This window comes from Rhinichthys klamathensis, unplaced genomic scaffold, assembly GCF_029890125.1.
Source record: "Rhinichthys klamathensis goyatoka isolate OS25496 unplaced genomic scaffold, OSU_Roscu_1.1 h1tg000603l_1, whole genome shotgun sequence".
Classification (NCBI taxonomy): Eukaryota; Metazoa; Chordata; class Actinopteri; order Cypriniformes; family Leuciscidae; genus Rhinichthys; species Rhinichthys klamathensis.
The window spans coordinates 1,691,220-1,715,654 of NW_026607058.1; the positions used below are offsets into that span (position 1 = coordinate 1,691,220).

A 24,435-nucleotide genomic window follows, 5' to 3' on the forward strand; every position below is an offset into this window, starting at 1 on the left:
TTTGAAGTCTTGTTTAGTATGAAATCATAAATCTATGGAAAATAGAAAAACAAAGCCTGATGAAGGTCACGTGACCCAAAATGTTGATCAGTGTGTGGGATTCATCTATTTTTGTTAAATTATTATGCTTTCAATTTATTATTCTATTATGTTATTACAAAAACATAAAATGCTAAGATGCATAACATAATCCCTTTATGATATGATTTCCTTGTGATGTTTTGCAGGAAGTGGAGGAGGATAAAAAGCGGGCGGAACAGGAAGTGATGTCACTCCACGGCAAGAAGGGAAAGCTTGATGATCTGTCCATCACCATCAACAAATCCTCCAATGTGAGCTGCTTTACTCCTTCACAGGTTAAACTGATAATCGTGATTATTTTGCTAAAAAATGATGGACAACTAAAATGGCGTATAGACTTCTTTAACCAGCTATGATCGCTTCATCACTAAAAAAAAAAAAAAAAAAATGTATTGATTACAATTGTATTGAAAAGAGTAAATTGAACACTACTTACTAGGGGTGTAACGGTACATTCTTCCCGAACCGTCACGGTTCGGTGCATACAGTCGACAGTCAGTCACAGGCGATCCACACTCCAGTCCAGGGGCCGGTTTCACAAAGAGAGACTTTGACTACGGCTTAGATACAGTAGATAGTCAGACTTCAGATAGACATCTAAATCAGACCGTAGCACAAAGCACTGAAGACTCTGACTATCTTAAATAGAACTACACTGCAATGCATTCTGGGTAAAATAAGACACTTTTCAAAACAAAAAACATGCCGGACCGAGTAAGCGCATTCAACCGCTCGGTGCAGTTTACCCCAGCGGGAGATATGTGTGTGTTGGAGGAGTGTAACAGTTACAAGGACATTTTACTTGGGAAATTTAGCGGAGAATGTATTAACAAGAAGAAATGTTTAATTTGGACAAAGATTGCTACGACAGTTAACAGCGTTAATCCGACCGTTGAGCGGAGCGTTAAAGACGTACAGAAAAGATACAATGGTACAAGATGCCAAAAAAAGAAATATTTTAGAGGAAACATCCAAAAACGGGAGGAGGACCCCAAGAGAAACTTAAAGACACTGATATTGGTGATGAATATATATGGTAAGGGCCATTTTCCTTTTTCTTTCGGCTGTTTGTAATGTAACTGATTGTTACTGCTGGTTGCCAAGGTAACAGAGTCTCAGACCTAAGTTAGCCTAAGGTGTCTAATTTTTTGGTCTAAATTAAGTTATTTTTGCGAAACAGTGTAACTTGCATTAGACTAGTTTATGAGCAAATTTTAGACTTGTCTAACAATATAGACTGGTCTAAAATAGCTTTGTGAAACCGGCCCCCCAGAAGGGGGCGTGTGCAGTAATGCAACACTGTTTGCTAACCGCCACAACAGGAAAAAATGCAAGACCAACCCAAAACAAGAGTTCATATAGCATGCAAGAGCTTGCTAGTAGCCTATACGCTATAAGTTTCGTTTAATTTTTGTGACGTGCTACACAAACTTCACGCACAGGAAACTGGGAACGACAGAAAGCGGCATCCTATTTGTTTTTTTTATTTTACAAAAGCACTATGTTTTGTTTTTATTGTGAGTTTTTCGAATGATGTCTTACTTTTATCAGTATGACCATAAATTATGGGAGTATTTAAAGTTGTTTCTGTTGTTATAATGAGAAAAAATCATTTGGCATTGTGCCGATTTGTGTCGTGGAAATCTCACTAGTCTCACAGTGATGAAATATGCGTGTCCTGGAAATGGGACCTTTCTTGGAAAGGTAAAGTAAAAGATGACAGGATTGCAAAAAACAGTTTTATTTTTCATTATTTTATTTATTTTGTACTTTTCTAACATAATATAATGTTATAATATAAGATGTGTTTTTTCAGTTTTGTAGCTAATTGTGCCTAAATACCTTTTGGTTTTTTTTTTTTTATCAACCCTACAAAAAAAATATGAGCTAGTGCATTCTGTTGACCGCTTAATACACTAAAGGAGGCTGTACTGTACCCAACACTTCAGGTAGAAATTGTGATAAAATATTTTTTAAATCCTTATTTTATTTATCCAGTTAATCACAAACAACTGGAAAAGTCATGTGGGGGAAAAGTCAAAAAGGTTGAAAACCACTGACCTAACATTGTTATACAAGTCGAGCTACAGCAACCTAAAGTAAATAAAATGTGGAGAAAAAAAACTAAGAGTAGTTTAGTAAATACAGGTGAAACTCGAAAAATTAGAATATCATGCAAAAGTTAATTTATTTCAGTAATTCAACTTAAAAGGTGAAACTAATATATTATATAGACTCATTACATGCAAAGTGAGATATTTCAAGCCTTTATTTGTTATAATTTTGATGATTATGGCTTACAGCTTATGAAAACCCCAAATTCAAAATTAGAATATTGTGAAAAAGTTTTCATAAGCTGTAAGCCATAATCATCCAAATTATAACAAATAACAGCTTGAAATATCTCACTTTGCATGTAATGAGTCTATATAATATATTAGTTTCACCTTTTAAGTTGAATTACTGAAATAAATTAACTTTTGCACGATATCCTAATTTTTCGAGTTTCACCTGTATTAATAATAATGTTGAGTTTTCATGTTGTAAGCACCTGTGTTCAGGATCAGCGTGTGGTGACCAAGAGGCCAGGCGGGCTGAGAGAAGGAGAGCCGGAGAAGGACTGTGATCCCGGATCCAGTGTCTTCAGCATCGGGAGAGGAAAGAGACGGCAGCTGCTCGTCACAACGCCAGGAAACATCAAGGTGAGACCGAGAGAGACTACATACACAGTCAAGGCTTCAGACCTGGTTTTATTTTTTAAATTTTTATTTTATTTCAATTTTTAGTAATTTTGTCATTGTTATTTTTTGTTTATTTCTATTTAGCTTTAATTTATTTTTATTGGTTTTAGCTTTAGTAATTTTAGTACATCAAATTAAACTTTATTTCAGTTAGTTGCCAATGCTGCATATATAATTTCCATAGTTTTTTTTATTCTAATATTAATATTTTATTTCACCCTTGTTTCTATGTGGTTTCTAGGTGCTTTAAAACCCATTTAAATTTAATAATGTGACGTTTTTAATAGAGAAACAATATATGCAATGAGAACTGAGTCAAAATAAAAGCTTGATGGTTTAATGGTCACTTTTTATAATATATTTTTTTAAAACAGCAGTTATATTTCCTTTTTTGTTTAATAATTTAATTTAGTAATAATATTGGTTATTTTTATAAGATTTGTGCAAATTAGTGCTGGTCATTTTTATCCAGACATCAATGGCTAATTGATCATTATAGATGTTATCAATCATTTAGTTATTGTTGCTAGTTTGAGTTGAGAAATACACATTTCAGAATTATCACTAATCTGTGTGTGCATTTTGCTTTAGAACCAAGCCAGTTGACTCATGAAACCATTTGTTTATTATATCGCAATCGCAATATTGACCTCAATAATCGCAATATGACATTTACCCCAAATCGTGCAGCCCTAGTGCAAATAATGCAACCCTATAAACAAGCACAGCAAACCTGGAGCTTTAAAAAATAATACCTTTTTATCAGAAAAATCACAATTCGATTTTCTTTTCTTTTTCTCTCAGATCGTGCAGCTCTACTCATCAGTAACTCTCGTCAGACACTTGTGATAACAGGCTTTAGACAGAGAGAATGAATTTAAATAATGCTAGAGAGTGTTTATATCATGTTGTTTCAGGGTAAGAGGGTGTTCGGGGAAAGAAAGGACCGGAACCGGCCCGTGAGTCCAGTGAGGTTGAAGTGTTGTGTTGAAGAAGTGCTGGAGTCCAACGCACGAGAGAAACGTCCTCCGTCCGCAAGGAGAGTCCCGGAGGTGAGCAGATGTGTAGCAGCATGTGTCTGGGACGCCCTCTTCATTTGGTTCTCAAGCGTTGATGCTGTAAATAGATTCAGACATGACAGGACTGATTATAAGAGCCGAGCGTGTGAATGTTCATTGGGCCGAAGTCTGCTCAGCTGTTCTGGTAGATTCCAGACGCATGATGTCACTGGATCACCAGCCACAACAAACACTGATTCACACTGTTCCTCTTTCTTTCTCATTTGTTTTGTTTGGGTATTTTCCCTCTGCCCATTTCACCGTTTGCTGTTCAAAAGCTTAGGGTTTTTGAAAGAAGCCTCTTGACTTCTCCTCACCAAGGCTGCATTTATTTGATCAAAAATACAGTAAAAATGCGATATATTATTACAATTTAAAACAGCTGTTTTCTATGTGAATATATTGTAAGATGTAATTTATTCCTGTGATCAAAGCTGGTGTCACATGATCCTTCAGAAATAACTCTAATATGATGATCTGATGATCAACAAACATTTCTGATTATTATTAGTGTTAAAACGTTTTTTTGCTGCTTCATATTTTTGTGTAAACGGTGATGCATTTTAGTGGTAATATCGGCCGATATGGTCAATTTTTTACACATCGGTATCGTTCCGATGTCAAAAGGGCCGATGTGAACAGGCGATAATCATTCCTGTGTATTTGACGTGTGTGTAGATGTGAGTGTGGGGGCGGGGATGTTTGTTTTTGCACGAGCGCATACATTACGAGCGCAAGTCCTGTCAGTCTAAACATCAAGCGCAAGAAGACTGGAACTTGCGCGCTGTTTTCTGTCAGCCTTAGGTGTGTTTATGTCCCGCCGAAGCCTTATTTGACCGGTGAGTGATGTAGATGAGTGATGTAGATGAATGACTGCTGCGCTTGTTTAACTGAGAGAATGCGCTTGTTTAACTGAGAGAACGAGCAGAGAGAGTGAAAGCCCCGGTCGCGCGCGCGATGGTAAAAGGTCGGAAGTCCGAAGTTTTTTTTTTCTGAACTACCACTGGATAGTAAAGGCAACGTTATTATAGCGAAATTCACAACTCTGAAAAGCTTTCCACACACTCAGATGACATAATCCACACTTTCAATAAACAAAACAAAAAAATCTATCTAGTGATGAAATGTTTTCTGTGTTGAGGTAAATCGTGTGCGATGTCCTAAACTGCCTGGATAATCACACAACGTGTGCCGTGGTCCATTAAAGACACGTCCGATTTGCGAACTAATGACTCCTTTGAACCGGTTCACTTTAACCCTCTGGGGTCCTTCGGCCCAAATGGACCCGAAGCATTTAAAAAAAATTTTTTTTTTAAATCATAGCTTTATCGGAATGGTCCGAAATTTGGTGACTTTGTTGGTACTTGGTATATGAACACCCAAAAAAATTGTGGACAGGATTTGAATAGTCTAAGTCGTTGTAAAAAAAATAGTCACACTCAGGACCTTCGGGTCCAAATGGACCCCCATAGGAAATGAATGGGAAATTGGCAAAAATGTGAAAATACAGAGTTTTTTTGTGCGTACAATCTACAAATCAGCCACGATCCAGAAAAAAAGCACACAACAGTGAAGGGGTGAATCTATAAAACATCAAGAGTGCAAAACAGACACATCCACACACACACACACACAAACACACACAAACACACTTTTATACACATACTAATAAATTTAGATTACATATGGGTTTTGAATTTTTAAAATGCTCAGTTTGTCCACCAGATGGCATCCATCTCATTTCAAAAATTGCTTTCATGAGGCCTAGGCTTGACTCTAAAATGAAATACAGCTTTAAAAAAAAATTTTTTTTTATTAATTTTCTATTATATTCAATGGGGAAAAAATGGGTCATAATTATTGCATTAATGTTAATTATAAATCATTTTTATTCTTGAAATTATCTCAAAACACCAAAAAAGAAAAAAAAAATATTATAAAAAACAAGTAAAAAAAAAAAAAGATGATTTTTTAAAAATAAATATTAATCCCACCCTTCCGGCCCATTTGGACCCGAAGGTCCTGAGTGTGACTCTGAAATGAAGGACCCCAGAGGGTTAATGAATGGTTAAAACAACTGATCTGTCCAACACTGAACTCAAGAGACATAAATCTGAAACACTTTACAATAAGGTTCCATTTATTAAAGTCTAGTTAACTAAATTAGTTTACATTCTATTAATATTAGTTTCTATGCGGATTTACTCCATGACAAAACCACCCCAAGTCATTCTAGAATGATTCATTCTTTCCAAATAGAGCTATTCAAGTCATCTGGTGAAATTGTTTTTATATCGCAATATATATCGATATCGGTAAATATCGGTATCGGCCATAACAGCAATATTAATATCGGTATCTGCCACAATTTTCTCTTCGGTGCATCACTAATGCATTTATTTGAAGTATTAATAATAATAAAAACGAAATGCCATTATAAGAAACTCAAACCCAGAAGTGATGGTTTAGTGTTACGTATGTGTGATTTGTCTGTCAGACTCTCACTGGCGTGTGGGAATGTGCGGGTGTGGACCGATCAGGCCTGTTTTCCACCCAGCGGGGCTGAGCTGTCTGGACGGCAGCTGCTTCTGTCCTCCGGCGTCTGAAAGGCCCGTATAATGCAGCCCATTGTGTGACCGACACGACAGGCCGAGCCGAAGCGCTTTATCATCCCAGCTTTTGTCTGATCGGAGCTCACAGACTCTCACACTGACAGAACGAGAGTGTGATTCTGAGCATCGGCGGCGTCTTAAGATATATGACTTCACTGAGCGTCTGTGTTTTACATTTAAAAACAGAGAGACGTGTTATTTTAGTATTTTTCACATTCTGTTATATTTATATACTATTATATAGATTCATGTTTTTAATTAGCTTTTTAATTTTAGTTTGTTTTAGTAGTTTTGTTACATGCTTTTGTCATTTTTATTATTAGTGTTTTTATGTTTCTATGTGGCTTTACTTTTTTATTACAATTTTAGTTTTTTAGCAATTTTATAATATATTATTATATTATAAAATGTATTATCATAATATATATTTTTTATTTTTTAAATATAAATAATTTTAGTCCTTCAACTATTTATTTCAGTTAGTTGCCAAGGCAGCATTTTTTTTATCTAAAATTTTTTTTTTTTATTCTCCTACAGCTTTATTTAAATTCGCATAAGGTATTTTTAATAGTTTTATTTAACAATAACAACACTGGCCATGAACACACTTATTGCTAGGGCAGTGTTTTTTAAATATTTCTATTTAGCTTTAGTAATTTTACTACTTTTATTTCAGTTAGTTGCCAAGGCAGCATTTCTAATTTTCATTTAAGTTTTTTTAATCTGATATTTATGTTATTTACCCACAGCTTTATCTCAATATTTTTAGTTAGCAATAATAACACTTTTTATATACACTTTTTTGTGGTGTGGTTGCTAGGGCCATCTGGGTGGTTGCTAGGTTCTTTTAAACACATTTAAATTCTATAATTGAACATTTTCAGAGTGAAACAGGATATTCAATGAGAAAAAGAAGGTCTCAATTTTATATAAGAAGAATTGATTGGATGGTGGAAAGTGTCTCAAAAAGCCATATTTTGATCCAAAACTCATATTTCATGTCATATTCATCACTGCTGTGTGCAGCAGATGCTCTAGTGGCTGACAGACAGATTTTAGTAACGTGAGTGGGAGTATTCTGTATGTGATACAAGATGATTCTCCCATAATGCATCAGTGCAGTTGAGTGCTCTGCCCTCGCCGATCGCAGCATTCATCAAATGTTTCCAGAAGAATGACATCATGCCACAGCCATAAATGATATCGCGTGATGTCATGCTGTGATCATGATGGAGGACAGAAGCAGAGAGAGACAGTGTAGTGTAGCTCTTACTGTATATCTCTCTCTCTCAGCTCATAATTACCCATACAGTTTAATCCAATTAACATTTGGCTGCTCTTTCTTCTGAATAGGTTTATTATGAGTGCAGAGGCCAGTTTGAGAGACACTTTTGATGTGTGTGTTTTAGTCTCGTTCTGTCACAGTAGTGTGTGTTCCTCTTTAGGACAGCATTTCTCTGCTGGTTTTGCTTCAGGAAAAAAAAAAGTAACACTTTACAGTAAGGTCACATTTGTTAACATTGCATGAACTAACAATGAGCAATATATTTTTGTGGCATTTATTAACCTTATTGTTAGTTCATGTTCACAGTGCATTAACTAATGTTAGCAAATACAGCTTTTTATATTAACAATGTATTTGTAAATTATGATTATTTGAATGAAGTTCATGTTGACTAATGTTAACAAATTAAACCTTATTGTAAAGTGTGCAACATTATTAACATGACATAAGAAAAATTAGTAGTTTGGTTTATAAATGTTGAATTTTAATGCTTCACCACTTAAAACCAGGATGTGTTCAGCAAAAACTCAGGCTGTGTTCAGTTTATTCTCACTGCAAGGGATTTTTATATTGAATTTTGTCTGTCGCACAACTTGTCCATGTCGACATGTACTTCATTTGACTAATGTGACGGAGGAATTTGTGCTGAAAATACTGTAGAGTTTAATTTGTACGCTTTGACGTCAACATCAAATGATATGGGAAGTTTTTCTCCTCCCTTAAAAATTTATGAGTCATTAAAATTAGTCTTATTTATTTTACTATCCCAACTACACACATCTATATGGTTTGTTGCATTTTATCCTTTCTTCTCTGCTGTCTGTGAATTTATCAGTCATTTCACAGCTCAGTAGTTGAGAACCGCTTTATTTTATGTCACATTTTCAAAACTCTACCGTTGGAAGGTTTCTAGAGAGTGTATGAGACCCTACTGATTTACAGATGAAGTTCAGTGTGTGTGTGTCTCGTGGCTTTGTCATTACCAGCCTTGAACTTTATAGATCTACAGATCTAGCAGCTGTGATGAAGATGATGATGTCACTAAAGCAAGTGTAATGCTTGTGTTTATCCACATGAGGGCAGCGCATCCCAGCTAGTGTGTGTTATGTGCTTGTTCTAAATATGGTGACATGCTCAGATTCAGGCGTCACATCTTACCCCTCTCCCCTTCTAAATATTCCTGTGGAGTGTGTGTGTATATATGCACCAGTAACAGTAAACTTCAGCTGTGGAATCACCGTTTTTGAAGTCTTGATCTGTAACAATCTTTTACACTGTTACAATCTTTTACACTGAGGTTTCAGTAATGTTGTCTCTCTCTCATCTGTGTGTTTATTTAGGAGGACACAGGACGAGGAGATCAATGGAGTCGATGTGTAGGATCTCAAGGTGTCCCGGTGAGAGTGTTTCCATCGCTCACACACTCAAATTGAATTAAACGCACAGAGCTTAAAACAAAATGTTCAAATGCCACTAATCATGTTGTTAGGACAACAAAATAAATAATTCATCAGCTTTTAAAAGGGAGGGAATGAAGATATCGTTCCATCTTCCCATATCTTTGTGTTGGTCAATCAGACTTGTAATTAGTCACAAATTCATCTGTCAAATTAGACCGTTTACATGTGCATTTGACAGACAAACTGTCAAGAAATGGTTATGATTTCTGAATTCAGAAAAATTAATGTAATAGCTTATTATTAAGTATTTGCATCTATATTATAATGAAAAATCATTGTGAAAACAATTACATTTAATAAAAAGTATGAACATGGTTAAAATATGTCTGGCTGTGCAATATTAAAGAGGACCATTATGCCCTTTTTCAAAGTTTTGATGTTGATTTTTGGCTCTACTAGAATAGGTTTTCAGGCTTGAATGTTAAAAAACACATTATTTTCCCCATGTTCTCCATTGTTGCGGCTCCTCTCTTCCCAGTCTGTCAGTAACGCTCTGTTTACTTCCTGTCTCTATGAAGCTCCTCCTTCTGAAAAGCACACTGTGCTCTGATTGGTCGGCTGGAGCAGTGTGTTGTGATTGGTCGAGCACTTCGAGTGTGTTTGGGAAATGTCCCGCCCCTTACCATTACCGCCAGTTTAACACACTACTAACTAGCTCAACCAGGCCCCGCCCCTTTATTCTGCGTATGAATTATTATAATGAGGAATATTGTGACGTGTTCGTTCCCGGAAGAAACTCAAGACTACAATGGAGGCGTTTCAGGAGTTCAGAAACACTGACACTGATATAGAGAAGAACTGGAGCGTGTTCATGCTCAAACAGCAACATTACACACTAAAGAAAGATGACAAAAGAAAAAATTCCCTTTAAATTTAAAATGTAAGAGATATAAACAAATTGGATATATTTTGTTCCGTATTTGACACTCAAATGATCTCATAGATCTCTGAAGCCATCGCTGACCTGAGCATCGCATCTAAGGAAGAACATCTTGAGTACCTGCGATGGAAGAAGGAGCGCGAGGAGATCGACCGAGAGCGTGTGGCCCGGCACAAAAACGCCAAAGGCCAGTGGAGGAGAGCCTGGGACATGGATAAAGCCGATCTGATGTAAGCCAGACGCAAGCGCTTCATTTCTGTTCTGACGTGAGAGAAACTAACCTGTGTTGCTTTAGTTTGCATCTTGATTTCAGTTTGAATTCCTCTTTGTTCGTGTTTTTTTTATTTATTTTTTTTGCACGTTTAACTGCCTCTTACATAAATGCCAGCTGTTTGAATCATCTCTGTGTCTGCTGTCTTACTGACACCTTCAGATCCATGAGTTCAAATGCTTCACTCATATCTTTGATTTGTCCTCACTTTAATGCTTCATAGATTCATCAGAAAACCTTTTGAAATGGCTTTAATATTTGGCTGATGTCACCTAGGCCATGTGTGCTGTTGGTTAATGTTAACCAATAGTAGGGATTCGCCGATATGAAACTGTTGGGCGATACCGATAACCGATAATTCTTTATATTTGAAAGCCGATAATCGACATATTGGCAGAAAAATCTAAATCCAAATTTTTTATACAATTTTTGAGAGCCTGATAACAAAAAGTCTCACCATTAAAATCCATGTCCCAAACACACAATTATAATGTTCTCACTATAATTTCATATAGCTTATATGACTTGTTGCACTGAACTGTATTTTGCCGTTTTAAAGGGTCATGAAACCCCCCTCTATCAGCTCAAGTCTAGCTCATAATCTTTTTGAAAAATGCAACTTAAATGGGCGTGGATGGCTGTGAGAAGAAGGGAGGGAGTGGGTGTGGCACGGCAGGGGAGAGGGGGAACTGTCATCAGCCAGCAGTGTTGCCAGATGTACGATAATTATCGTATTTGTACAATAATTTTGACCTCTGTACAATGTACGATCAATAATGAACAATAATCTCAGAGTTTTCAGTCGTTCGTCCAAACACACATCCTACACCCTTCTCTCTCTGACCCCGAGTCATTTCGCAGGCTCGCCTGCCTGCACGTACACACACACACACACACACACAACACGGTGTCGCCCGGCCCGCACGTCAACACTACACATTCACAAGTCTCCCGCATTAAGCATGCAATTGATATATTATCGAAATATCTAAAATGTTCATAACGACCGCTTATTTAACAAAAGGCAAGTAAAATGACCAGGGTTACATTTTAGACACACACTCTGAAGGGATAGAAAAGTCCTCAGGGCTTGGTACCGCATTACTCGCAAGACGTAACTTGCATTGGTCATCGACAAAGCCGAAGTCCACCATTCTCCAATTCTCGAAGCTCTCTCGGGTAAAATGTTTGCGGCACTTGCGTCCCATGATTGTCTCTCTCCTTTGCTACGCGATATCACAGTTTGACATGTCTGTGGAAAGATCCACGTGGTGTCATGAATAATTAAGAGACCGTGTCTTCTCATAGGATATAAAAATTCAGTCTCATTAATAATTATGAGAGACCGATGAGTCATCAACGCACTATACTGTGCTCTGCCACGTCACAGCCTGCGATGAAGATTTTAAACCCGGAAGACGAAAATAGCTGGAAAAAACTAAAATTTAACCATTTTCGCCCTACTATTAAATCTAACAGATGCTAACATTGTCTTCAATGTTGTTCAACACACATACCTCTGTTAAAATCTCAGAAAATTTGGTTTAGGGTTTCATGACCCTTTAAGTGATTCCAATCATATTTCAAACAATTCAAAGCCATCATGGTGCATGGTGCTCATCGGCTTTAATATATTGGCCACATCTTTCTTATCAGGCCGATAACGATAACATTAAAAATGAACATGTATCGGCCAATACCGATATTGTGGCTGATATATCATGCATTCCTAACCAATAGTCAAATATCTATTTAGTCATTAGCTGTTTCCATCCATGTGTTTTGTTTGTTTTTTTGCAAATTTTGAGATCTTGCACAACAACAAAAATTGCGCGCAAAATCTTAAAATGCACATAATTCTTTTGAGGCAGATACTTTTTTATTCCATAAGAAGACATGCACATAAACTATGATGGAAACACATTTGCCGAATAAATTTCGCAACAAAAACTATAATGTTTTAGGTTACTGTTGTACCTACAAGAAGTAGCCAATAGATTCTGCAGCCTTTCTAAAATCTTGCCTATAGTAATATAGTAATTTGCTTGTTACTGTCTACATTTAAAGCAATAATATCAAATAATGATAGCTGTGAAAAAGACACGTCACCATTGGGAAATGTGGAGGTGCACAATCCACTTCAAACTCACATTCAGAGCTAACTTAAATATCTTGTCTCGCTCTGAGAAATGTCACATTATGGAAGGAAAATGGGTTTAATGAATGATCTTTGACCTTTTAGCTGCCCACATCAGTGAGCTGGACTCTCGTTTAATGTCATAGAGGTTATAAAAGGTCCTTGTTTTCGCTCAGATGACTATCAAGTTTCTTAGATGCCAAATGTGTTGCCAGATCTGATCTGCTTCATTTGTTTGATTAAACATGAGCTGATGTAGAAGAACTAGAACTTGAGTGGGCACAAGAATATAAATAAATAACATTAACTCAATTTCATGTATCTCCGCCTGTTAAAACCGAAGTTATTTTCAGGGAAAGTTTTTGAATCACATCTCTTGTGAAAACAATGGGGTTTTTAGGTCAAATGTCTTGATTCAGCGAGGTCATGAGACTTGTATGACTTTAATTCAAGTAATTGAATCAAACAGCACTAGACGATGAGCTAAATGTGATGTGGATTATTAGAGGTAAAGGTCATGTAGTTTTTGTCTTCTATTTGTAGCATATTTATTCCAGAGCATGCAGATTTACACCAGATTGAGTTTGTGTTTGTAAATGTTTTTATAGCGCATATGCATTCATATAAATAATCACCATAACATTAATACGTGGTTATGATCCACATGAAAGCAAATTGGACTCTGTACATGTTTAGTGAACAATTCATCAGTGATGTTATACCTAAAGAGATAATTGTTCATCTTCATAATTTTTCATCACTAACTCTTCATAACTAAGGGTTTTCTTTGCACAAAGGCTTTGTGTGTGTGTGTGTGTGTGTGTGTGTGTGTGTGTGTGTGTGTGTGTGTGTGTGTGTGTGTGTGTGTGTGTGTGTGTGTGTGTGTGTGTGTGTGTGTGTGTGAGAGAGAGAGAGAGAGAGAGAGAGAGAGAGAAGAGAGAGAGAGAGAGAGAGAGAGAGAGAGGAGAGAGAGAGAGAGAGAGAGAGGAGAGAGAGAGAGAGAGAGAGAGAGAGAGAGAGAGAGAGAGAGAGAGGAGAGAGAGAGAGAGAGAGAGAGAGAGAGAGAGAGAGATGAGAGAGAGAGGAGAGAGAAGAGACTGAGAGAGAGAGAGAGAGAGAGAGAGAGAGAGAGAGAGAGAGAGAGAGCGCGAGAGCGAGGGTTTGGCTATCACTTGTGAGGTCCAAATGTCCTCACTTATGTAGTTAAATGTTATGACAACTGACTAGTGAGGATATTTTATTGGTCCTCACTAGTTAAAAAGTATTTTAAATCGGCCAAAACATGCTTTTATTTAAAGGGGACCTATTATGCCAATTTTTACAAGATGTAATATAAGGTCTCAGTTGTCCCCAGAATGTGTCTGTAAAGTTTCAGTTCAAAAAAACAGTGTTCAGTGTTCATGTCAGAACAATTTTTCCAGCCAACTATCATCCCTGTATTAAAGTTCTGTTTGGGTAAATCTCATGAAGAAATATCCAGATCATATTTAACTCCAAAATCAAGAAAGAAATTGTCATTTAAAAAGTTATGGAAAGAAAAAGAGGTCTCTACTCCACAGATCATTTAGTATAACATGTTGTAAATGCATTTTTGAGTGGAAGGAAAAACATGCTGTTTTCGTGCATGTATCTTTAAATAAATTAATTAATATTAATAATAATAAATTAATATGAATCAAACAACAAAAGAAAAAACGAAATCACTCACTCCTCTTGACTGAATAACTTTAGTAGCTTTAATAAGACTACATTTCTTACTTGAATGCTCTGGCGAGGAGATAAACGTGGCGGACTGTGTGCAGCTCATGGAGGGGCGGAGTCTATGCGAATAGGGTGGAGTCTGTCAGTAGTTGTGGGCGGGGCCTACGCATATGTGCCGTCATATTGCATAGAAACTGAGAACGGCTTATTCTGAGACACTTCTTATTTATGGGGATTAAAAAAAGGAGTGGGTGGATTTTTGCCATTATTGGGTAGTTGTGTACACACACTGCTAACACATTTATGTTCAAACACGTTCAAACACCATGTTTTATGTTATGTTCTGTGATGTGTAGGTTTAGGGGTATGGGTTATATCATTAACCTGATATAAAATCAATGGAAGTCTAGTCTATGCAATGTCTTCACTAGTGAAACGAACGTGTGTGTGTGTGTGTAAGTCAGTGAGTCCTCACAAACCTGAACATGCAGTACCACAAACAAGACTTCAGGCCAAATGTTAACAAATGTCTGGAAGGCTTCAGTGTTTCATATGGGTTCCTCTGAAATAAATAATCTTCCCTATTGAGTGGATGGGGACAAGAGGTTATTTTTAGGGTGCTTTGAATGCCTTTCCTTATTTGGGAGGGTTTACGAACACTAGAGACTGTTCAGGGCAGCGAAACTGTTTTGTGGGAGGTAAAACACTTGATCAGTGAACGTCCAGTGCATGTGTTCATGTCTGAACCATTTTTCCAGCTAACTATCATCCCTGTATTCAAGTTCTGTTTGGGTAAATCTCGTGAAGAAATATCCAGATCATATATTTATATATATTTTTTTTTTATTCTTTATTTTTGAAACATTGGGAACAATACAATAGCCAGATTTACATTACCTCATGGTCACAGTTCCAGTCTGTGATCTAGACCAAAGTTCTCCATTCCCAACATTCACATTTTTGTAAATATAATAAGAACACATTAGAAAACAAAACAAGGGGTGCATTACTATAAGACAAATCTCTAATACATATAGAAACAAAAGACAACAACACTCCAGATCATATTTAACTCCAAATTAATTGTCATTTTAAAAAGTTATGGAAAGAAAAAAAAGGTCTGTAAAGTCTAAAGAAAAGCCTCCTGTCCAGACACTATTATTGTTTTAAAATAATAAGCTCCATCTGGTAGCCGGAAATCTAAATCTGCACCAATAACCATCATAACCCAGTCACTAAAACTCATGCTTCTGTCAGCTAACTAACACATGCACTTGTAGTGGCACATTGAGCTTGATTTGCATGGTATATTGTTGGAATTGTCAGTATTTTGTGTTGATGTTCAGTTGCCCTGTGTGTTTTTGTTTTTTCCAATATGTTTTATTTGTAGGTTCTCTGAAAAGGAACATGGAGGAACGTCAAACAGAGGTGAATGTTTTAATTTTCAGATGAAACCCATTTACAGCTGAGATCGAGAAACTAATCAAGGAGCAAATGGTGTATTTATTATTTTCTCTGTTGAAGATTGGGCCTTCCTGTAATGTAGTGTGTAATTACTGTATTTTCTGGGTTAATTATATTTAATTATTGGAGGTCAAAACGGCAGAAGAGGAAATCTGAGATCGGAAGAATCCAGAGGTGCGTAAAGCCGGAAACTCTCGACCTAGAAGTAGATTGAGTGATATAGAGGAGTTGTTGGAATACTTTGATGGATAGGAATCTATAGATTCGAGCACATCTAATCAAAATAGACCAATCACGTACTAGTTAGCTGTACATTTAATGATGGGACGCTCAAAGCTTTATTACAATTGTGAATCGATATTAGAAATGAAACATGGAAAACAAATTATGAATAAATAACGTTCATGATTTCTAAAACCAAAGTCATTTCTGTACAATAGCAAATACAATCATTATATTTTATATATTTTATTTATTCATAATCTGCCTTTAATTTCTTTCCTTGTACATTTTTTTGTGTTAGATTTGTGTATAATATACCACTAATGATATTTTTATAATTCTCTTAATAGGCAGTTATGAAATATCACATTCAACAATGCAATGAAACAAATTTCTGAGAGAAAAAAACATATTTTGTAGGGCATTATTATTGTTAACATTTTAATAAATTATTGAATTGTTTAACTTTTGTGAATTCGGTTGATTACACGTCCTTTTTAATTATTAAAATTTAATTAAATCATTAAAATGGAATCCAGGAAAATTAAAATGGAAAAAAAACAAGCTTTGTGAATTGATATTAGAAATGAAACATGGAAAAACAAAGTATGAATGAATATAATCATAAATAAAATTCCATCCATTTGTTTATTCATGAGTTGTTTTTCCATGTTTAATTTCTTTTCAAGTACATTTTCTAGCATGTGTCATGTGTATATTTACTAATATAATACACTAATGATTTTTTTATATTATATTAATTATATTATTTTCTCTTTAATAGACAGCTCAACACACTGCAATAAAATTAAAGCTCAGTTTTCATTGGAAAAATATTATAAAAATGTATTGTTTTGTGGCACTGTGTGATTAATAATTATAACTGGTAGTCAAGTTGACGACATCACATTATGTGTTGATTTGTTTTGGATTTTCTAGTTCGACACCAAGCGTCCGACAAGAAGGGGAAAAGTGTCCCAGTGGTGGGGAGCAAAGCGAAGGGGAAAGACCGTCTGACGGGTCGAGCGAGGAGGTAAACTGACCTCACACTGAAGTGTTAAAGTGCTGAACCGTTTACAGTAACATCCGGCCACATTTCACCTCAAACCCATTAACCCAGACTCAAAGGATGATGGGAAATGCTTTTCAGAGGGATTTATGGTTATGAGCATTTCCACTCCCACTCAGCATTAACGTTCAACCACAAACTCATCCGATCACATGACCGGATGATTTATAATGATACAATTCGTCTTTTAAAATCTCATTAGGTTCAAAGCAGTTCCTTGTTATCATACAGTAAACGCTCATTAAACACAGTAATTGAACAAAAAGCCCAAACAAATGTTTTGTAATCAGAAGATATTGTGATGCTGTTATAGAAGATAGATAAATGATGGTTAAACTTCACAATAAGGTCCTGTAAGTCTTGAGAAATTAGAAAATGCCGGGCAGTCTGGTTGAGGAACGACCACTCCCTGAGAAGGACCCTTTCTGGAAATTAGCATTTGAACTCTCTCTTGTGAAGTTAGCATAAACATTCGAGGCACAAGTCTCACTTAAAGGACAACTCCGGCACAAAATGAACCTTTGGTGTAATAACACATTGGTACCGAGTCGACCGTTCTCTGGGATTTGTTTTCATGATAATCGAATGTAAAGAGTTTTATCTCTAAAAAGTATATAGGGCATCGAGTAAGTAAAAAGAAATCGCTAGTAAATACCACTAACAAGGCTCAAAATAGCCCCACACTAACACGCTAGCATAATGAGGGTCCCTACCTGCAAATCGGAGCATTGAGAAGTATTGTAAGTGTACAGACTGTTTAATAAGAAGATACTTTATACTTCCCGTATACAGGCAGGAGCCATCTTGGAAAACAGTCTCGACCAGCCGAACCACGAACGCCGTGCTAAGTGAGCTGAACTGTGACTTGGAATCTCATATGAAAGTATGGGACCCCTTCTTCCCTTGTAGTTAGTCACCCATATATTTTAATAAACAGATATAATTCATGCATTTCCATGTAATTAGATTTCACAATCGTAATTCCGATCGACCAGCTCACTTAGCACTAGCCTGACTACGTCAGACTTCGTACTTCCGCTCTATTTCAGTTCGCTTCTGTACTCAGTCTGAGACATCGACATGTCTCTCAGTTTTCCTCCGGCCTGAAAACAGCCGGCCAATCAACGAACAGAGGGCGGGCTGAGAGCCGTGACGTAGACGCTAAGCTCAGAGTTTAAGGTTGGGGAAATCGAAAACGACCGCGGATATGGAGACACGGGATGCAATTCGCTCTGTTGTGGAGAATATTCCCGGCATTTCCAAACTGAAGGCCGAACAAGAAGAGTGTTTGTTAAACATTTTGAATAAAGGTGATGTCGTGGCCCTACTCCCGACAGGTTTTGGGAAAAGTTTAATTTATCAACTATTACCGATCGTCAGCGAGAAACTGGGCAGGCCAAAGGCCGGCAAGGCGATAGTTGTGATTGTGTCCCCCTTGGCTGCACTCATGGAGGATCAGGTTAAGGAGCCAGCAAAACTCGGTCAGCCATGTTCACTCCGGTATTTCGCATTATGTATTTCTCTAAATGTCGAGTATAGCCTACATCTTTTACTCTTTATCTCTGAGCATTTTGATGTTATTGTATTGATTATCTTTGAACTGATTATGAAATTGGCTTGATACATTTACCTGACATAATAAAATTGTAAACATTTTAACTTATTCTGACTTGCTCTGAAATTGTTTTCCCAAGTAGATTAAACGGATTCGTATGTTACCGTCAGATTAGTGACGACTCATATTTGGCACTAATTCAAGTGTACTTGGTTTAGTAAAGACAAGAAGTGAATTTCCATTTAGAACAGCAAAAATGATTAGCGCTATTAATATAAATTATAATACTTTAGATAAGTGTATGTTTGAAACCACGGCATGGCCAATCCAAAGCTATTATAAGAGAAGTAATATTGGTCGACTTATATCTGTAATAGTGGCCATACCTCTGCCTGAAGTAAACGTTACTTTAATTTCAAGTGTATGCAGTTACGGGGCTGTATAAAAGTATCTTTGATTGTGTAAGCGTGAATGCGACTCAGATATATAGCAATTACCTCTGTTTAGTGCCCGAACACTGACGAGTTTGTGACATAGCTTCCTAATATGAATGGGTAAAATATAAGTCAAGAGTTAAAAAGAATAATCAAATGTGCTGCTAAACTATTATATCAATGGCAAATAACCAATTGGCATTCTAACCTAAATTCGAAGTCGTGATAAAATGGAGTCAGATAAGTTTAATTGAAACTTAATTACTTTGCCACGCGGAAAGACAGTAACGCGCAGAGACCTTCACCCGTTCTATCGGAAACCGCTATTGGACCGATTTAGACGGGCTTACAATAATAATAATAATACATTTTATTTAAAGGCGTCTTTTTCTGCACTCAAGGACAGCGTACAAGGATACATAAGACATTTAAAAGCACCAGAAATAAAATTACAGTCCCATTGCTTAAGTTAAAGCATTAACTAACAATGAGCAAAATGTTTAAGAACTTGTGTAAGCCTTATTGTAAAGTATCACCGATATTGTTATATGTTGTTCATTAATGTATCTTTTATTAAAGAGCTAAAATCGTTAACTAAAAGTAAATGTTTTTCTAGTAACATGGTATTCTTTGAAGTTACTATAAATATGTGAGTACATATACTGTCATCGGACTTATATTCATGAAAACTTGACATTTATATATTAATATTATTCATACAACATTATTTATATGGTACTCCAAAGAACACTGACACTAAAAACATGGTATTACCATGGTACTTTTAGTTAAATTTACAACATCTTTAATAAAAATACATTAGTTAAACATATAATAATATTATCTTTATCTTTTTTTTAGTAATATCACAATATCTTTGATTCCAAAACATTTGACTTTAAAAAAAAAAAATACTGTGTTTAATGAGTAAATGAATGTCCATTTACTGTATGATAACAAGTTGTTTTAAAATCATAAATAAGATTGTCAAACATTTCTTCATTTTGCCCTCAGGTGGGATGCTAAAGAGCAGGAGGAACATTTGCAGGTGATTTTTATTATTATAGTTATTATTACTGCCACAGTAATGAACATTATGGGATGAAAATGTGAAAATAATTTCACAATAAAATATATTTTAATACTCCTAAATATAAGTTTCAAATTGTTTTTATTTCAAATTTTGGATTTAGATGTTTGGGGTAACTTCTGGATATTATTTGCATGTTTATGCGCCCGATAACCGATATCCAGAACCGATATTTATGATAAAGGTCTGCCTTGTGTGCAAATCACAAAACACACACAAGATGACGCCATTTATTGGTGGATCCCATATTTCAAAACTGATATTCAAGCATTTTTCCATAATTGAATATCGGTTTTGTAATATGGGATTCACCGATAAATAGCGTCATCTTGTGGGTGTTTTTAGATTTGCACATAAGACTGACAATTATCATAAATATCGGTTCTGGATATCGGTTATCGGGGCACATAAACATGCAAATAATATCCAGAAGTTTTTTAGATTTGCACATAAGACGGACCATTATCATAAATATCGGTAAAACCGATTATCGGTCTCTTTGTTTTCTTGAAATTTTGAGGTTAAAGAGATTTTAATATTTCATAGTCTTTTTTTTAATACATGTATTTGTTGTATGATTTCTGCCAGGTTTATCCAGACAGCAGTCTGCAGGAGTTTTTAGAGGAGCTCGATGCTCTTTGTGCTCCTGAGAGCGTCAATCCAGAGACTGACATTGAAAACGCAAAGCCATGTGCATCTGAAGAGTCCCTGAACACAATCAGTGCCGTGACCTCCAATGGGACGGCGGACCAGAATGGACGCGTTGATACAGAAATTGCTCATTCGGAGCCGCTTTCTCAGAGGGCCATTGAGAAAAAGGTCCGCTTTTCTGAGAACCATGACAAGAACCAGTCAGAAACCGAGACCAGTGCTCTACAAGCGGCCTCACTGATCACGAACGGCCCTGTAGAAGACGACGAACAAACATCGGCGCAAGACGACAGCGAATGTATCCAGAAAGAGAGAAAACCTCCATCTCCGGAGCAGGAAAAAGTGAATCCAGCCACTGAAGGAAGTGCAACTGAACCATCGCGTCCTAAACCTGCAGATGTTTGTATATCAGCAGAACCGGCCGAGAACAAACCTGTTGAACACAGCAAGAGCTGCTCTTCTAGAGGAAACGGTACGAGAACATTGGCTGCGTGAACCTTGCTCCAACACTGGAATACACTACACAACTTTAGCTCAGATTCGCAGTCTAGATGAGTCAACAATACTTGCTGAAAGTGGCAGTTTTCAGATTTTGAGCAGTCGGAGTTGACGAATATCACAGAAAATCATGTAGTGTATAATGGGCACAGGCAGATTTAGCTTCAGACTAAGATTCCATCCTTTCGGAGGATATTAAAACGTTTTATATTTTGAGCCGATTTGAGCCTCAGTCGTTTAGTGTTTGTAAATGGTTACAGAGAAAAACTGGGCATCAAAGTCGGCAAGTGTATGATACCTAGTGTTTTAAAATCTGTTCAGAGAATGTATATATTTGTATAAATGATAATGTATAAACAAGTACATTTATGTTTTTGAAAGTAGTGTCTTGATTTCTCTAAAGCCGGGTGCACACTCTGCGATTTTGGCCACGATTTGTCCGTCTGAGATAAATTTAGCAAATTCTAAAAGATTCCTTTGCTCCTAGGCTAAAATCTGACGTCTTTCATCGTTAGTCTGACAGCCGATTAATGACCTATCAAATTTTACCTTCGTTTTTCAAGACCAGCCGTGACCAAAACTAACGTTAGAGATTTGCAGCCACCATTTCAACTCCGCGTGTAACGCAGATCACTGTCACTGAATGTGTCATTGATTGATGACGTAAAACTTCAGACAAGTTTTCTTGCGTGCGTCAGTTTTTAACGCATCTTTACTGTCGTTAAACATTAACATTAAAGACATTAATGATAACTGAGATCTCACAGTGTGACGTGGCTTACAGCGATGCTCATGTTCGTACAGTCTGACAAGCAACAATCGTAAAGGACTATTATAAATCGCAGTGTGCATCCGGCTTAAGGCTGCTTTTATTTGATCAAAAATACAGGGAAAATGTATTAAAATTTAAAATAACTTTTTCTATGTGAATATATAGTAAAATGTAATTTATTCCTGTGATCAAAGCTGAATTTCCAGCATCATTACTCCAGTCTTCAGTGTCACATGATCCTTAAGAAATCACTCTAATATGATGATTTGATGCTCAAGAAACATTTATGATTATTATTCATGTTAAACACCGTTGTGCTGCTTAATATTTTTATGGAAACTCCTAATCAGGATTCTTTGATTAATAGAAAGTTCAAAAGAACAGCATTTATTATAAATAGAACTTTTTTGTAATATTTATTAATTTCATAAATGTCTTTACTGTCTTTTTTTTATCAAGTTAATGTGCCTTTGCTAAATTAAAGTATTTCTTTTTCACAGTATTACTGTTTTTACTGTATTTTTGATCAAAGAAATGCAGCCTTGTTGAGCAGAAGAGGCTTTCAAAAACATTTTAAAAAAACTTAATGTTCCCATATATATATTAAAATTAAAATATATATTTCTATAGAGATAATCAACTTACATTTTTAAATAAATTTACATTTTTAATTCGATTTGTCACTTATAACGCCTTAACAAAGACTTTTTTTAATCCCTATGGGAAAAATGAACAGGAGACAATGCAAACACACTCTGTTATAAACCTCTGTGACGCACAGTAGGTTTTGGGCGGTTGTGCATCCTTGTGTTTCCACTGAGATCAAGTGTGTGTGTTTTCTCTCTCTCTCTCCCAGAAGAACTGATGGACTCGAGTCTGTGTGTCCTGAATCTGGATCCGGGCGACGCTCTTCCCGACCACAGCACCAGCGCTGATATGGTGAGTGCTGCATTAAAGCATCAATCCTCATTTGACTTGCAGATTTGAAGTGTCCCACCTCACAGGATTTAGCGGCCCACTGAAACTCCATTATCGAGCTGAAGTGCTTCAGAAATACCCTAGGAAGCAGCACTATATATGTAACCAGGCCACACATCCAACCTACGAAGTTAAGAGCACAGTTACATCCGTTTTAAAGTGTTTAAATGCAACACTACACTCTATTTCTACCTCTTTTATAATGAACTCGGGCTGCATGATTGGGGGGGGGGGATAAAATATTTACATTAATTTTTCAATTCTGTTTTTATTCCAGGCAAGAGAGAATGGGAAAGTTGTTTAGATGGAAATGATGTCACTCACATCTGGAGCGAAACTTCATGCACTAAAACCAAAACAGAAGAACAAACATATAATTAGCCTTTTTTATTTGACTGATTCAGTGAGTTACTCGCGTAACTCTTTAACCGTCTGTGTTTGGAATATTTAATTGGGAGCGTTTGTCATTTATTGGATGCTGAGTGTTGAAAACACATCTTCTCGTAGATTGTTAATGCTTCAACGCACAGTTAACCTTTATCTGAGCCACCAAACCCAAAGGTCCCATGTTTTTTTAGTGGGATCTTTGGTGGTTTGGTGGGCTTTTAGTCTGAAAGCAAGTTGAATGTGTAACTTCATGAAGTTTAGTGGGACAAACCCATTTATACAGCACACTAACTGACTAACCTAGTAGTAATCTTCATCAGAACTCATACGGCAATGAAATCAAGCCTGACAGATGCTGATCTCCTTCACAAGCACACGTGTCATGGTATGTTGTGTGGATAGTTCACAAGGATCGTTCAAGTATGTTTATTAGCACTTTATTTAGTATGAATGCTCTGAAAAGTTATCAGAAATAAACCCTTTTGTTTGGTTTTATTATCTAATTCAACATTAAGGACGTTTACAGTCCTTTCAGATTCAATTATTTTGTTTTACAAAAGACTGCAAGAATGTTTACTAGCTGAACATTAGCATTTGCTAGTTTAGCAGGTATAATTGTACTTTATGTGGCAATGAATTATCATCAAACTGATGTTCATCTTCACAACATTTCAGTGTTTAAACGTCACGGTTTGAAGAACACATGAAGGATTTAATGTTTAAAGTGACTAAGATTTGATTTTTATATTTTGCTGACACTTTTATTAAATATTTTGTTCATTTGGTTTTGAAATGAATGTTAAATAATAATAATAAGCATTAAAAACTTTTACCAGCCCTGTGCTGTGATGCTTGCACTGATTCCACTGCTCAAATTGTTGTTTTTTTATCATAACAATCATCAGTTATGATTAATTTAGTTGTTAAATGCTAAAATTATACATGCAACACACCTTTATATTTATGCATTTATACCATCAATAGCTACCTTTAAAAGGCATATTAGATATTAAATTGAATGACCTATAAATACATTTTATTACATTCAAATGTCACAATATTAGGGTTTCACATTAAGAATGTTTTTGT

The 24,435-nt window shown here is 36.1% G+C and overlaps 1 protein-coding gene across 1 annotated transcript in view; it reads left to right on the forward strand.

The window, feature by feature from the left end:
* The window catches only part of LOC130075754 (coiled-coil domain-containing protein 9B), a 35,161-nt gene extending 11,803 nt beyond the window's left edge, over positions 1-23,358 (forward strand). Inside the window, exons 3-15 of the mRNA XM_056240522.1 lie at positions 228-356; positions 2,643-2,783; positions 3,740-3,874; positions 9,118-9,174; positions 10,181-10,347; positions 15,617-15,654; positions 15,820-15,864; positions 16,852-16,945; positions 19,985-20,018; positions 20,649-21,093; positions 21,127-21,183; positions 22,838-22,920; positions 23,237-23,358. Of these exons, the coding sequence (XP_056096497.1) occupies positions 228-356; positions 2,643-2,783; positions 3,740-3,874; positions 9,118-9,174; positions 10,181-10,347; positions 15,617-15,654; positions 15,820-15,864; positions 16,852-16,945; positions 19,985-20,018; positions 20,649-21,093; positions 21,127-21,183; positions 22,838-22,920; positions 23,237-23,263 (1,452 nt within the window). The 3' untranslated portion in view covers positions 23,264-23,358. The remainder of the gene's footprint in view (positions 1-227; positions 357-2,642; positions 2,784-3,739; positions 3,875-9,117; positions 9,175-10,180; positions 10,348-15,616; positions 15,655-15,819; positions 15,865-16,851; positions 16,946-19,984; positions 20,019-20,648; positions 21,094-21,126; positions 21,184-22,837; positions 22,921-23,236) is intronic.
* Positions 23,359-24,435: the final 1,077 nt, after the last annotated feature.